This window comes from Salmo trutta, chromosome 26 (assembly GCF_901001165.1).
Source record: "Salmo trutta chromosome 26, fSalTru1.1, whole genome shotgun sequence".
Taxonomy (NCBI): domain Eukaryota; kingdom Metazoa; phylum Chordata; class Actinopteri; order Salmoniformes; family Salmonidae; genus Salmo; species Salmo trutta.
In genome coordinates, this window is record NC_042982.1 from 1,702,920 (window position 1) to 1,718,055 (window position 15,136).

Genomic DNA, 15,136 nt, shown 5'->3' on the forward strand with positions numbered 1-15,136 from the left:
GGAGTATATTCGGGCAGCGAGGAGACAGCCCACCTAGCCTGGCGAGGGTTCAATGTTTTTCACACGCTTTGTTTTCACTCTTTCCTACAAACCAGGTTCCCAGAACGTCAAGGCAGATGCACTGTCCCGGCTGTATGATACAGAGGAGCAGTCCACAGAGCCCACTCCCATAATTCCAGCCTCATGCCTGGTGGCACCGGTGGTATGGGAGGTGGACGCGGACATCGAACGGGCGTCACGTGCAGAACCCACTCCCTCCCAGTGTCCCGTTGGGCGCGTGTACGTGCCGTTTGATGTTAGCGATCGTTTGATCTGTTGGGCCCACACATCACCCTCCTCTGGTCATCCTGGTATAGGTCGGACGGTGCGCTGCCTTACGGGGAAGTACTGGTGGCCCACGTTAGCCAAGGACGTGAGGGTTTATGTCTCCTCCTGTTCGGTATGCGCACAGTGCAAGGCACCTAGACATCTGCCCAGAGGGAAATTACAACCCCTTCCCGTTCCGCAACGACCGTGGTCACACCTATCGGTGGATTTCGTGACGGATCTTCCCCCGTCACGGGGTAACACCACGATCCTGGTCGTTGTGGATCGGTTTTCTAAGTCCTGCCGTCTCCTTCCTTTGCCCGGTCTCCCTACGGCCCTACAGACTGCGGAGGCCCTATTCACCCATGTATTCCGGCACTACGGGGTGCCTGAGGATATAGTCTCTGATCGGGGTCCCCAATTTACGTCTAGAGTCTGGAGGGCGTTTATGGAACGCCTGGGGGTCTCGGTCAGTCTTAACTCAGGGTTCCACCCCGAGAGTAACGGGCAGGTGGAAAGAGTCAACCAAGAGGTGGGTAGGTTTCTGCGGTCCTATTGCCAGGACCGGCCGGGAGAGTGGGCATCATTTATTCCTTGGGCGGAGATGGCCCAAAATTCCCTACGACACTCTTCCACTAACCTTACCCTGTTTCAGTGTGTGCTAGGGTATCAGCCGGTCCTGGCACCATGGCATCAGAGCCAGATCGAGGCTCCTGCGGTGGATGAATGGTTTCGGCACTCGGAGGAGACATGGAACGCTGCCCATGTACGTCTTCAACGAGCCATCAGGCGCCATAAGGCGAGTGCCGACAGCCACCGCAGTGAGGCCCCGGTTTATGCACCGGGGGATCGGGTCTGGCTCTCGACCCGAAACCTGCCCCTTCACCTGCCCTGCCGGAAGCTGGGTCCACGGTTTGTGGGGCCATTTAAAGTCCTGAGGAGATTGAACGAGGTTTGTTATAGGTTACAACTTCCCCCTGATTATCATATTAACCCCTCGTTCCATGTGTCTCTCCTCAGGCCGGTGGTGACTGGTCCGCTCCAGCAGTCGGAGGTACGGGAGGTTCTGATTTCAGAATTAGGTTGAAATTTGATCATTCAGGTATTTGTCTTATGGGCTGGGGAGGGAATGGAGCAGCCCCTGCTAGGCTAGCAGCAACTTGTTTTCTTATTTCACTGCCCAGTTGTTTGTCTAACTCTGCTACGGATTGCAATTCGGTTTGGTTTTCATTTTCACCCCCTATGGGCTTCTGATTCAGGAAGTTGGCAGTTCCGTTTTGTACTACATTGTCTTATAACAACAGGTAAATAGGTATTGTTCAGTGCAATCATAATGTATGCAACATTGGTTGAATCAAGTGAGACATTTCAGAAGATTAGCAAACAGCTAAATAAATTCATACTTACAGCACCTTTAAAAGTGGTCCTTTCTATTGAACCATTTCTAGCTGAATTGGGAATAATCAATGAGACTCACCAGGTTGGCTGTCATAGAGGACTGCCTTTGCATCTTGGTTCTGGGGGGGGGGGAGAGAGTGAGAGAGTGAGAGAGTGAGAGAGAGTGAGAGAGAGAGAGAGACACTTATTAGAAGGCCTAGTGGCACGGTTGACTTTTCAATTGAATGTAACAAAACAAACCAGCACTCGGCTCAATTAAGACACAGTCAGAGAGCAATTCCTCCACCGTGGATGTCAACCTGTAGCTGCCTGCAACAGACCATGGAACAATGAGGAAATCAATCACAGCTTTGAAGAGTCTTTTCACCTCCCATCTTTCAGAAGACAGGTTTCGGTCTTTGGGGAGGAAGGAAGACTGTATAGCCTACAGTTCTGGTAAGTCTCAGGAACTCTGCAGCAAAAGCAGAGCAGTAACAGATAATGAGGAGAGAGAGAAAGAAATGTTTTGATTTATGACTACCTCCAGACTAACAATTACTCCCCTCCTGGGCTCGCAGGTCCCTTTGGAGAGGAGCACAATTTAAACAAGTCGTAAATTCAAAGTGAGGCGGGTGTGGCACCTCGTTTTGGCATCACCGGGGCGACCAGGGGAGGGGTGAGGACAGTCAACGGAGCCATCAGAGGAAAGCCATCTATTACCCTCCCTCAGGAGATGACCACTAAGAACTATTAGAACAACACCGACCAGAGATGGTAATTTAGCTCATAGAGAGAGATGTCTTAACCCTGGCTGAGCTGCTGCCTGGCCCCTGTCACAACAGCACCTCCCTTTTACTCACCTGTCACTTGCTTCTCCCTATTCCCTTCATTCCCTATAATATTCATCAACCCTTAATATGAGTCTAACAAGTACTGTATATAGCAGAGACATTTGAATAATAGGATGCTAAGATTGAAGACAAGCGGCAGGGAGCAAAAGAATGACATATCTTCCATGATGCTTGTTCACTTGCATGAACTTTGTGTTGTCAGATTTGGGTGTGATCAGAGTGAGAAAGAGATTTATGCATCTGAAGACAAGATACATCCAGAGCTGATTTAATTCAGTGCCATTGGTGGATAAAAAGACATTGGCTTAATTGGGCTCAGTAGCTTAAGTCAGTCAGGCCCATGGGTTTCTCAATCCTCATACCGCTTTCCTCTGAAGCCCGTTTCTAAGGAGAGACACTAACATCCTCAGACTGCATTATATGAGAAGAATAGCCTATATATTATAATCATCCCATCTCTGCCTCTTAGAATATTTTCAACACAATGTTTCTAATAAAAAGTGATGCAGTAAGTCTCTCCTCAACTTTTAGCCAATGTAACCGATGTGAAATGGCTAGTTAGTTAGCGGTGGTGCGCGCTAATAGTGTTTCAATTGGTGACGTCACTCGCTCTGCGACCTTAAGTCAAGGGCCGCAGCTTTTGTGGCGCGATGGGTAACGATGCTTAGTGGGGTGTCAGTTGTTGATGTGCTCAGAGGGTCCCTGGTTCAAGCCCAGGTTGGGGCGAGGAGAGGGACGGAAGCTATACTGTTACACCAAGAGAGACTGGCATGCATAACATTTAAATTCAGCCCTCTGATTACAATGAAGAGCAAGAGGTGCCTGTTCTGGGCCAGCTGAGCTTAACTAGGTCTTTCCTTATTTTTGACCTTTATTTAACTAGGCAAGTCAGTTAAGAACAAATTCTTATTTTCAATGATGGCCTAGGAACAGTGGGTTAACTGCCTTGTTCAGGAGCAGAACGACAGATTTTTACCTTGTCAGCTCAGGGATTCGATCTTGCAACCTTTCGGTTACAAGTCCAATGCTCTAACCACTAGGCTACCTGCCGCCCACTAATCAAGGTAATTCAAAACTGGAGCCTACAGGACTTGCTTTTTGGCGTGTGGTGAGCATCTCTTTATTACGGACAGACTCTTTACAACCATTGATTCTATAGGTTTTGACCATGACAGTTTACAATCTAAGGTAACGCCAAGCAATTTAGTCTCCTCAACAAGTTCAACAGCCACATCATTCATTACCAGAGTCAGCTTGGGTCTAGAACTTCTATTAGATAGATGGCTCTAAATCAACGATATGACAGAGGTTGAAAAGCCATAACACATACATTTTTTCAACAACAAGTTATGGTGAATAATATCAAAGGCTGCGCTGAAATCTAACAGTACAGCTCCCACAATCTTATTATCAATTTATTTCAACCAATCAATCATTTGTGTCAGTGCTGTACATGGTGAGTGCCCTTCTCTATAAGCTTGCTGAAAGTCTGGTGTTCATTTGTTTACAGATGATAGGTCTGCTGTTAGAATCGATAAAGGCCACTTGACCAATCTTGGGTAGCGGAATTATTTTGGTTTCCCTCCAGGCCTGAGGACAAAGACTTTCCTCTAGGCTCAGATTAAAGATATGACATATACTGTAGGAGTGGCAATAGAGTCAGCTACCATCCCCACTAGCGTTCCATCTGAGTTAATAATGCCAGGAGCTTTGTCATTACTGATCGAAACAATTTTTCCACGTCTCCCACACTAACTTTACAAAATTGTAACGTGCAATGCTTTTCTTTCATTATTAGTTTTTTTTATGCATGAATACGATGGAAGTAATCATTAAAATAATTGGCAACATCAAATGGTTTTGTGATGAATAAGCCTTATGATTCGATGAAAGATGGAGTTGAATGAATTTCATTTAAAGTACTGGATATAGCCACAATTCTTTTATTTATTTAACCTTTATTTAACTAGGCAAGTCAGTTAATTACAAATTCTTATTTACAATGACGGCCTACCGGGGAACAGTGGGTTAACTGCCTTGTTCAGGGTCAGAACAATAGATTTTTACCTTGTAACCTTTCAGTTACTGGCCCAACGCTCTAACCACTAGGCTAACTGCCGATCACTGTGATCCGACGGGTATGGAAACAGCTAGAACATAGTTCTACAGTATTAGTAAAAATGTGATCGATACATGTGGATGATCTTGTTCCTGTAGTGTTTGTCAATACCCTGGTAAATTGATTAATAACCTGGACCAGATTACAGGCACTGGTTACTGTGAGAAGCTTGCACTTGAGCGGACAGCTTGATGAGAACCAGTCAATATTCAGGTCCCCAAGAAAGTAGTTTTGTTTACATCAAATCAAATTGTATTTCTCACATGCGCTGAATACAATAGGTGTAGACCTTACAGTGAAATGCTTACTTACAAGCCCTTAACCAACAATGCAGTTAAGAAAAATAAAGTGAATTATTTGTTTATTTTTATTTTTTACTTAAAGAGCAACAGTAAAATAACAGTAGTGAGGCTATATACAGGAGGTACCGGTACAGAGTGAATGTGTGGGGGCACAGGTAATGGAGGTAATATGTACATGTAGGTAGGGGTGAAGTGACTATGCATAGATAATAAACAGAGTAGCTGGCCCAGGGGTGTGAAGGTGAACGGAAAGGCTGGAGCAACGAACCGCCCTTGCTGTCTCTACCTGGCCAGTTCCCCTCTCTCCACTGGGATTCTCTGCCTCTAACCCTATTACAGGGGCTGAGTCCCTGGCTTACTGGTGTTCTTCCATGCCGTCCCTAGGAGGGGTGCATCACTAGAGTGGGTTGAGTCACTGACGTGGTCTTCCTGTCTGGGTTGGCGCCCCCCCTTGGGTTGTGCCGTGGCGGAGATCTTTGTGGGCTATACTCGGCCTTGTCTCAGGATGGTAAGTTGGTGGTTGGAGACATCCCTCCAGTGGTGTGGGGGCTGTGCTTTGGCAAAGTGGGTGGGGTTATATCCTGCCTGTTTGGCCCTGTCCGGGGGTTTCAACGGATGGGGCCACAGTGTCTCCTGACCCCTCCTGTCTCAGCCTCCAGTATTTATGCTGCAGTAGTTTATGTGTCGGGGGGCTAGGGTCAGTCTGTTACATCTGGAGTATTTCTCTTGTCTTATCCGGTGTCCTGTGTGAATTTAAATATGCTCTCTCTAATTCCCTCTTTCTCTCTTTCTTTCTTTCTCTCTCTCGGAGGACCTGAGCCCTAGGACCATGCCTCAGGACTACCTGGCATGATGACTCCTTGCTGTCCCCAGTCCACCTGGCCGTGCTGCTGCTCCAGTTTCAACTGTTCTGCCTGCGGCTATGGAACCCTGACCTGTTCACCGGACGTGCTACCTGTCCCAGACTTGCTGTTTTCAACTCTCTAGAGACAGCAGGTCCGGTAGAGATACTCTCAAAGATCGGCTATAAAAAAAGCCAATTGACACTTACTCTTGAGTTTCTGACTTGTTGCACCCTTGACAACTACTATGATTATTTGACCATGCTGGTCATTTATGAACATTTGAACATCTTGGACATGTGCTGTTATAATCTCCACCCGGCACAGCCAGAAGAGGACTGGCCACCCCTCATAGCCTGGTTCCTCTCTAGGTTTCTTCCTAGGTTTTGGCCTTTCTAGGGAGTTTTTCCTAGCCACCGTGCTTCTACACCCGCATTGCTTGCTGTTTGGGGTTTTAGGCTGGGTTTCTGTACAGCACTTTGAGATATCAGCTGATGTAAGAAGGGCTATATAAATACATTTAATTTGATTTGAGTAGCAGCAACGTAAAGGGGGGGGGCACAATGCAAATAGTCTGGTTAGCCATTTGATTAGCTGTTCAGGAGTCTTATAGCTTGGGGATAGAAGCTGTTAAGAAGACTCAGGGACCTTGAATTGGTGCTCTGGTACCACTTGCCATGCGGTAGTAGAGAGAACGTTCTATGGCTAGGGTGGCTGGAGTCTTTGGCAATTTTTTGGGCCTTCCTCTGACACTGCCTAGTATAGAGATCCTGGATGGCAGGAAGCTTGGCCCCAGTGATGTACTAGGCCGTACGCACTACCCTAGGTAGTGCCTTGCGTTTGGAGGGTGAGCAGTTGCCATACCAGGTAGTAATGCAACCAGCCAGGATGCTCTCAATGGTGCAGCTGTAGAACTTTTTGAGGATCTGAGGACTCATGCCAAATCTTTTCAGTCTCCTGAGGGGGAATAGGCTTTGTCGTGCCCTCTTCACAAATGTCTTGATGTGTTTGAACCACGATACTTTGTTGGTGATGTGGACACCAAGGAACTTGAAGCTCTCAACCTGCTCCATTACAGCCCTGTCGATGAGAATGGGGGCGTGCCCGGTCCTCCTTTTCCTGTAGTCCACAATCATCTCCTTTGTCTTGATCAAGTTGAGGGAAAGGTTGTTATCCTGGCACGACAAGGCAACCTGGCGGCCCATGAGGAAGTCCAGGTTCCAGGTCTTCACTGTGGCGCAGTTGGTAGAGCATGGTGTTTGCAACGCCAGCATGGTGTGTGCAACGCCAGGGTTGTGGGTTCGATTCCCATGGGGGGCCAGTACAAAAAAAAAAAAAAAAAAAACAATGTATGAAATGTATGTATTCACTACTGTAAGTCGCTCTGGATAAGAGCGTCTGCTAAATGACTAAAATGTAAAAAATCTAAATGTAATCCAGTTGCAAAGGGAGGTGTTTAGTCCCAGGATCATTAGCTTAATGATGAGCATTGACTACACTGAGCTGTAGTCAATGAATAGCATTCTCACGTAGGAGTTCCTTTTTCCAAGTGGGAAAGGGCAGTGTGGAGTGCAATAGAGATTGCATCATCTGTGGATCTGTTTCGGCGGTACACAAATTGGATTGGTTCTAGGGTTTCTGGGATAACGGTGTTGATGTGAGCCATGACCAGCCTTTCAAAGCACTTCATGGCTACAGACGTTAGTGCTATGGGTCGGGAAGTCATTTAGGCAGGTTACCTTAGTGCTTTGTCACAGCCGGCCGTGACTGGGAGACCAATGAGGCGGCGCACAATTGTCTGGGTTAGGAGAGGGTTCGGCCGGCCTTAACGTTCTTGTCCCATCACGCTCTAGCAACTCCTTGTGGCGGGCCGGGCGCCTGCAAACTGACTTCCATTGCCAGTTGTACTGTGTTTCTGAGGAGTGTCAAGAAGCAGTGTGGCTTAGCAGGGTTGTGTTTCGGAGGACGCATGGCTCTCTACCTTTGCCAATCCCGAGTCAGTACGGGAGTTGCAGCAATTGGACAAGACTAACTGCCAATTGGGGAGAAAAAGTACTATATATATATATATATATATATATATATATATATATATATATATATATATATATATATATATATATATATATATATATATTAAATAAATAAATGCGATATGGAAACGAGCAAAAAAAGTAAGACAAAGAAATATACATTAAGCAGGTGTGTTTGTGTGCTTTGTGGTTAAAGTTACGAACCCACAGGCTTGACTATGGGTTCCATTCCAGGCTTCTGGGAGGGAGGGTGGACAATGAGCCTGTCGTAGCGCTCTGGCAGCTTTCATGGCTGGGATAAGTTATTTCCTCTTCTGGTGCACAGCTTCAGGATAGTCCTCGTTGCGGAAGATATAAAGTAGGTTTCTCGCAAGTTCTTGACTCTTTTCCTAACAGGTACCTTGTCCTTGAACCTCAGGAACTTGACCACTATCGGCCTGGGCCTGTCACCTGGGCAGGTGATGGGTTTTCTAGTCCTGTGGTGTGCTCCACCTCAATTTCTCTGTGGTTTCTCAGAGATCATAACCCTCACTTTGTCCACAGACTCCGTCCAGGTCTCATGTGGAGATTCTGCAATTCCATCCACAACCATGTTGTTTTTCATTGATCGTCCATCGAGATCCTCTCTCAATGTCTTACAGATTGCTGTCATCTTGCTGTTCTCTGGTTTCAACTCATCGAGCTTACCCTAGAACTGCAAACTGTTCTTCAGGCCCTGGACCTCTCTGGTCTGGTCGTCCATTCTTTTATTAGTTGAAACCACCAGTATTTGGACAAAACACTTCAAGCAATTTTCTTGATGTTGTAACAACTGCTTGTATAACTATTTTTGTTTGTTTAAAAGATCCTTCACCTGTGATAGAGAGACACCCCTGTCCTCAATGGTAGTCCCTCCGGCTTCGGTCTTTGTCATGGTAGCTAGTAATGTAGGTTACACTGTTACTCCTTGCAGTTCCAGACAGGGCAGGTCACAGGAAAGATTGAAAACAACAAACAGAAGGATGCAGTCACACCCTGAAAAACATTTGTCATGAGAAACTAGCTCCCTGGTATACATAAAACACCTGAGCCCTGAAGCAAGCTTACAGAAAATTGGGACGGAAATGGTGCAACACCAAACTGGAAGTCTTCCGACTAGCTTGGAAAGACAGTACCGTGCAGTATCGATCCTAAATGCATTTTTGATACTGTCGCAAAGCTAACTAAAAAGCAGCATTGCCCAAGAGAGGATGGCTATTACTTCAGCAGTGATGAATTCATGAACTTCTTTGAGGAAAAGATCATGATCATTAGAAAGCAAATTACGGACTTCTCTTTAAATCTGTGTATTTCTCCAAAGCTCAGTTGTCCTGAGTCTGCACAACACTGCCAGGACCTAGAATCAAGGGAGAGAATCAACTTATCTTCACACATTGATGAAATCAGTCATTCCCTCTAAACCTTCAAGCTGCATACTGGACCCTATTCCAAATACACTACTGAAAGAGCTGCTTCCTGTGCTTGGACCTCCTATGTTGAACATAATAAACAGCTCCCTATCCACTGGATGTGTACCAAACTAAAAGTGGCAGTAATAAAGCCTCTCTTGAAAAAGCCAAACTTGACCCAGAAAATATAAAAAAACTATAGGCCTACATCAAATCTCCTACTCCTCTCAAAAACTTTAGACAAAGCTGTTGCAAAACAACTCACTGCTTTCCTGAAGACAAACTGTAACGTTCGTCGCCTGGTGACGAGGAAGCGGACCAAAACGCAGCTGGGAGCGAACACATGTTTATTCAACACCATGGAATTAAACATGTACACAAAATTCAAGAAAAATACCGATACGTTACTTGCTCAAACAAAGAGACAACAACCCTAAAACAGCGTGGGGAAAACAGCAACTTAAATGTGATCCCAATCAGAGACAATTAGCGACAGCTGTCTCTGATTGGGAATCGACAGAACCCAACATAGAAATAACCCACCTAGAGCCTACACAAGGCTAAAACGTAAACATAAAACAAACCAAGGAAAAATACCCAACATGACACACCCTGACCCAAAATACCTGAGTTCACCTGGTCAGGGCGTGACAGAACCCCCCCCCAAACGGTGCGTACTCCCGGCGCACCAAACTTAAGTCTATTAGGGGGGGGGGACCCGGGTGGGCGCCTCACCCTCGGTGGAGGCTCTGGCCCCGGGCGTGTTCTCTCCCCCGCCTTCACCTTAACCCTACCCCTCTGGCCCGGACTGGACCACTGTGGAGCGGCATGCTCAGGCTCCGGAGCGGAGCCGTCGACCGGAACAGGATTGGGCACCGGTGGACCAGACACGGGCCGTGCCGGACTGTGGACACGCACCGTGGGCTTGGTGCGGGGAACAGGGACGGGCCGGACAGGACTGTGGACACGCACCGTGGGCTTGGTGCGGGGAACAGGGATGGGCCGGACAGGACTGGGGACACACACCACTAACCTGGTGCGGGGAGCAGGGACGGGCCGGACAGGACTGGGGACACGCACCACTAACCTGGTGCGGGGAGCAGGAACGGGCCGGACAGGACTGGGGACACGCGCCACTAACCTGGTGCGTGGAGCAGGAACGGGCCAGACAGGACTGGGGACACGCACCACTAACCTGGTGCGGGGAGCAGGGACGGGCCGGACAGGACTGGGGACACGCACCACTAACCTGGTGCGGGGAGCAGGGACGGGCCGGACAGGACTGGGGACACGCACCACTGACTTGGTGCGGGGAGCAGGGACGGGCCGGACAGGACTGGGGACACGCACCACTAACCTGGTGCGGGGAGCAGGGACGGGCCGGACAGGACTGGGGACACGCACCACTAACCTGGTGCGGGGAGCAGGGACGGGCCGGACAGGACTGGGGACACGCACCACTAACCTGGTGCGGGGAGCAGGGACGGGCCGGACAGGACTGGGGACACGCACCACTGACCTGGTGCGGGGAGCAGGGACGGGCCGGACAGGACTGGGGACACGCACCACTAACCTGGTGCGGGGAGCAGGGACGGGCCGGACAGGACTGGGGACACGCACCACTAACCTGGTGCGGGGAGCAGGGACGGGCCGGACAGGACTGGGGACACGCACCACTAACCTGGTGCGGGGAGCAGGGACGGGCCAGACAGGACTGTGAACACGTACTGGTGACCTGAAGCGTGGAGCCGGTTTAGCCACTCGTCCTGGCTGGATGCCCATCCTAGCACGGCATGTGCTGGGCATGTCCACCGGACGCACCGGGCTGTGCGGGCGCACTGGCGACACAGCGCGCAACTCCGCTTCCCATGGCTTGGTGCGGGGAGCAGGGACGGGCCGGGCAGGACTGTGGACACGCACCGTGGGCTTGGTGCGGGGAACAGGAACGGGCCAGACAGGACTGTGAACACGCACTAGTGACCTGAAGCGTGGAGCCGGTTTAGCCACTCGTCCTGGCTGGATGCCTATCCTAGCACGGCATGTGCTGGGCATGTCCACCGGACGCACCGGGCTGTGCGGGCGCACTGGCGACACAGCGCGCAACTCCGCATACCATGGCTCCTCCTCCAGATCTTCCCTCTGCAGGTCCTCAATCAACTGCCTCATCTCCGTCTCTTCCTCCGCCGTCATCCCCCACGAGAGCAGTGGTCTGGGCTCTTCCTCTGCCCTTCCGGACCACCCCATTAGCCCCCCCAAAACATTTTCTTGGGGGTGTTTTCCGGGCCTCCTCGACCGCCGCCTGGGACTCCGTCTACCGGCTGGCTTTACCTCCTCGACCTGGGAATCCTTCCGCCAGGGTCCTTTCCCCGACAATATCTCCTCCCAGGTCCAGAACTCCTTCCCCTCGCGAGCCCATCTCTCGCGCTCCTTTTCCTCCCGCTGCTTGGTCCTGGTTCGGTGGGTTGTTCTGTAACGTTCGTCGCCTGGTGACGAGGAAGCGGACCAAAACGCAGCTGGGAGCGAACACATGTTTATTCAACACCATGGAATTAAACATGTACACAAAATTCAAGAAAAATACCGATACGTTACTTGCTCAAACAAAGAGACAACACCCCACAAACAGCGTGGGGAAAACAGCAACTTAAATGTGATCCCAATCAGAGACAATTAGCGACAGCTGTCTCTGATTGGGAATCGACAGAACCCAACATAGAAATAACCCACCTAGAGCCTACACAAGGCTAAAACGTAAACATAAAACAAACCAAGGAAAAATACCCAACATGACACACCCTGACCCAAAATACCTGAGTTCACCTGGTCAGGGCGTGACACAAACAATGTATACAAAATGCTTCCGTCTGGGTTTAGACCCCATCATAGCACTGAGACTGCACTCGTGAAGGTGGTAAATTACCTTTTAAATGGTGTCAGACCAAGGCTCTGCATCTGCCCTCGTGCTCCTAGACCTTAGTGCTGCTTTTGATACCGTCGATGACCACATTCTTTTGGAGCGATTGGAAACCCAAATTGGTCTACACGGACAAGTTCTGGCCTGGTTTAGATCTTATCTGTCTGAAAGATATCAGTTTGTCTCTGTGGATGGTTTGTCCTCTGACAAATCAACTGTACATTTCGGTGTTCCTCAAGGTTCCGTTTCATGACCACTATTGTTTTCAATATATATTTTACCTCTTGGTGATGTCATTCGTAAAAATTATTTTAGCGTTCACTGCTATGCGGACGATACACAGCTGAACATTTCGATGAAACATGGTTAAGCCCCAAAATTGCCCTCCCTGGAAGCCTGTGTTTCAGACATTCAGGCAAATGTTTTACTTTTAAACTCGGACAAAACAGAGATGCTAGATCGAGGTCCCAAGAAACAAAAGAGATCTTCTGTTGGATCTGACAATTAATCTTGATGGTTGTGCAGTCGTCTCAAATAAAAACTGTAAAGGACCTCGGCGTTACTCTGGACCCTGATCTCTCTTTTGACTAAGATATAAAGACTGTTTCAAGGACAGCTTTTTTTCCATCTACGTAACATTGCAAAAATCAGAAATTCTGTCCAAAAATGACGCAGAAAAATGTATCCATGCTTTTGTCACTTCTAGATTAGACTACTGCAATGCTCTACTTTCTGGCTACCCGGATAAAGCACTAAATAAACTTCAGTTAGTGCTAAACACAGCTGCTATAATCTTGACTAGAACCCAAAAATGTGAACATATTACTCCAGTGCTAGCCTCTCTTCACTGGGTTCCTGTTAAGGAAGGCTGATTTCAAGTTTTTACTGCTAACCTACAAAGCATTACATGGGCTTTCTCCTACCCATCTTTCCGATTTGGTCCTGCCGTACATACCTACACGTACACTACGGTCACAAGACGCAGGCCTCCTTATAGTCCCAAGAATTTCTAAGCAAACAGCTAGAGGCAGGGCTTTCTCCTTTAGAGCTCCATTTTTATGGAATGGTCTGCCTATCTAACCCTATTACGGAGGCTGAGTCACTGGCGCACTTCCATGCCGTCCCTAAGAGGGTTGAGTCTCTGACATGATCTTCCTGTCCGGGTTGGCGCCCCCCTCGGGTTCGTGCCGTGGTGGAGATCTTCATGGGTTATACTCGGCCTTGTCTCAGGGTAGTAAGTTGGTGGTTGAAGATATCCCTCTAGTGGTGTGGGGGCTGTGCTTTGGCAAAGTGGGTGGGGTTATATCCTGCCTGTTTGGCCTTGTCCGGGGGTATAGTTGGACAGGGCCACAGTGTCTCCCGACCCTTCCTAACTCAGCCTCCAGTAATTATGCTGCAAAAGTTTGTGTCGGCGGGCAAGGGTCAGTCTGTTATATCTGGAGTATTTCTCCTGTCATCAGGTGTCCTGTGTGAATTTAAGCATGCTCCCTCTAATTCTCTCTCTGGCCTGATGACTCCTTGCTGTCCCCAGTCCCCCTGGTCGTGCTGCTAACTTACTGTTCTGCCTGCGGCTATGGAACCCTACCCTGTTAACTGGATGTGCTACCTTGTCCCGGACCTGCTGTTTTCGACTCTCTCCCTCTACTGCACCTGCTGTCTCTAACTGAATGATCAGCTATCAAAAGCCAACTGACATTTACTCCTGAGGTGCTGACCTGTTGCACCCTCTACAACCACTGTGACTATTATTTGACCCTGCTGGTCATCTATGAGCGTTTGAACATCTTGGCCATGTACTGTTATAATCTCCACCCGGCATGGCCAGAAGAGGACTGGCCACCCCTCAGAGCCTGGTTCCTCTCTAGGTTTCTTCCTAGGTTCCTGCCTTTCTAGAGAGTTTTTCCCTTGCCATCGTGCTTCTACATCTGCATTGCTTGCTGTTTGGGGTTTTAGGCTGGGTTTCTGTATTGCACTTTGTGACATCGTCTGATGTAAAAAAGGGCTTTATAAATCAATTTGATTGATTGATGGTAAATCCCTGAGCGGTTTCCTTCCTCTCCGACAACCAAGTTAAGGACACCTGTATCTTTGTAGTGACTGGGTGTATTGATACAACATCTAAAGTGTAATTAATTACTTCACCATGTTCAAAGGGATATTCAATAGCTGTTGTTTTTCCACCAATAGGTGCCCTTCTTTGCGAAGCATTGGAAAACATCCCAGGTCTTTGTGGTTGAATGTGTGTTTTGAAATGCACTGCTAGAATGAAGGACCTTACAGATAATTGTATGTTTGGGGTAAAGAAATGAGGAAGTAGAATAGTGGTTAGAGCGTTAGGCCAGTAAACAAAAGGTCGCTGGTTCGAATCCCCGAGCTGAGAAGGTTAAAAATCTGTCGATGTGCCCTTGAGCAAGGTACATAACCCTAATTACTCCAGGGTCGCCGTTGAATGGCAGACCCTGGCCATGACTCCACTCTCCAAGAAAAAAAAAACACATTTCCAATTCACACATGCGTATTAACACACAAAAGCTCCCACCTAATTTTATTATACACCATTGATGCCAATTCTATATACACAGACGTTTACGTGTCTTTTTGTCAAGCAAAACTTTTGTGGAAGGTACTAAGCTCCGTACAGACCTCTCCCCTCGCGCACTCAACGTCGTCAAGACACCGAGTTTCCTTAGGCATATTTGGCGGGGGAAACTGAAGTGAGCTGTAGCCTATTGGCTGTTTGTGTTTGAGTCTTTTATTAAAGAATGTGAAACAATGTCTATTTCCTGCTTTTAATTAAATCATGTAGCTGTTCATTAGGCAATGGCCTAAAATAAATATGTTCATATGGGCAGAATATTATATTTTGTAGCATAGGCTACCTAATTAATGAAAATAAACATTTAATGCGAGAGTCTGCAGCCTCAGTGTCTTTAGATATTTTTGTCAGATGTTACTATGGAATAGT

General features: G+C 48.1%; 1 protein-coding gene across 1 annotated transcript in view; it reads right to left on the minus strand.

Moving 5' to 3' along the window:
• Positions 1-15,136, minus strand: part of LOC115162865 (beta-1,3-glucosyltransferase) — a 171,822-nt gene that overhangs the window by 113,667 nt on the left and 43,019 nt on the right. The window contains exon 3 of the mRNA XM_029714324.1: positions 1,784-1,823. Within this exon, the coding sequence (XP_029570184.1) occupies positions 1,784-1,823 (40 nt within the window). The remainder of the gene's footprint in view (positions 1-1,783; positions 1,824-15,136) is intronic.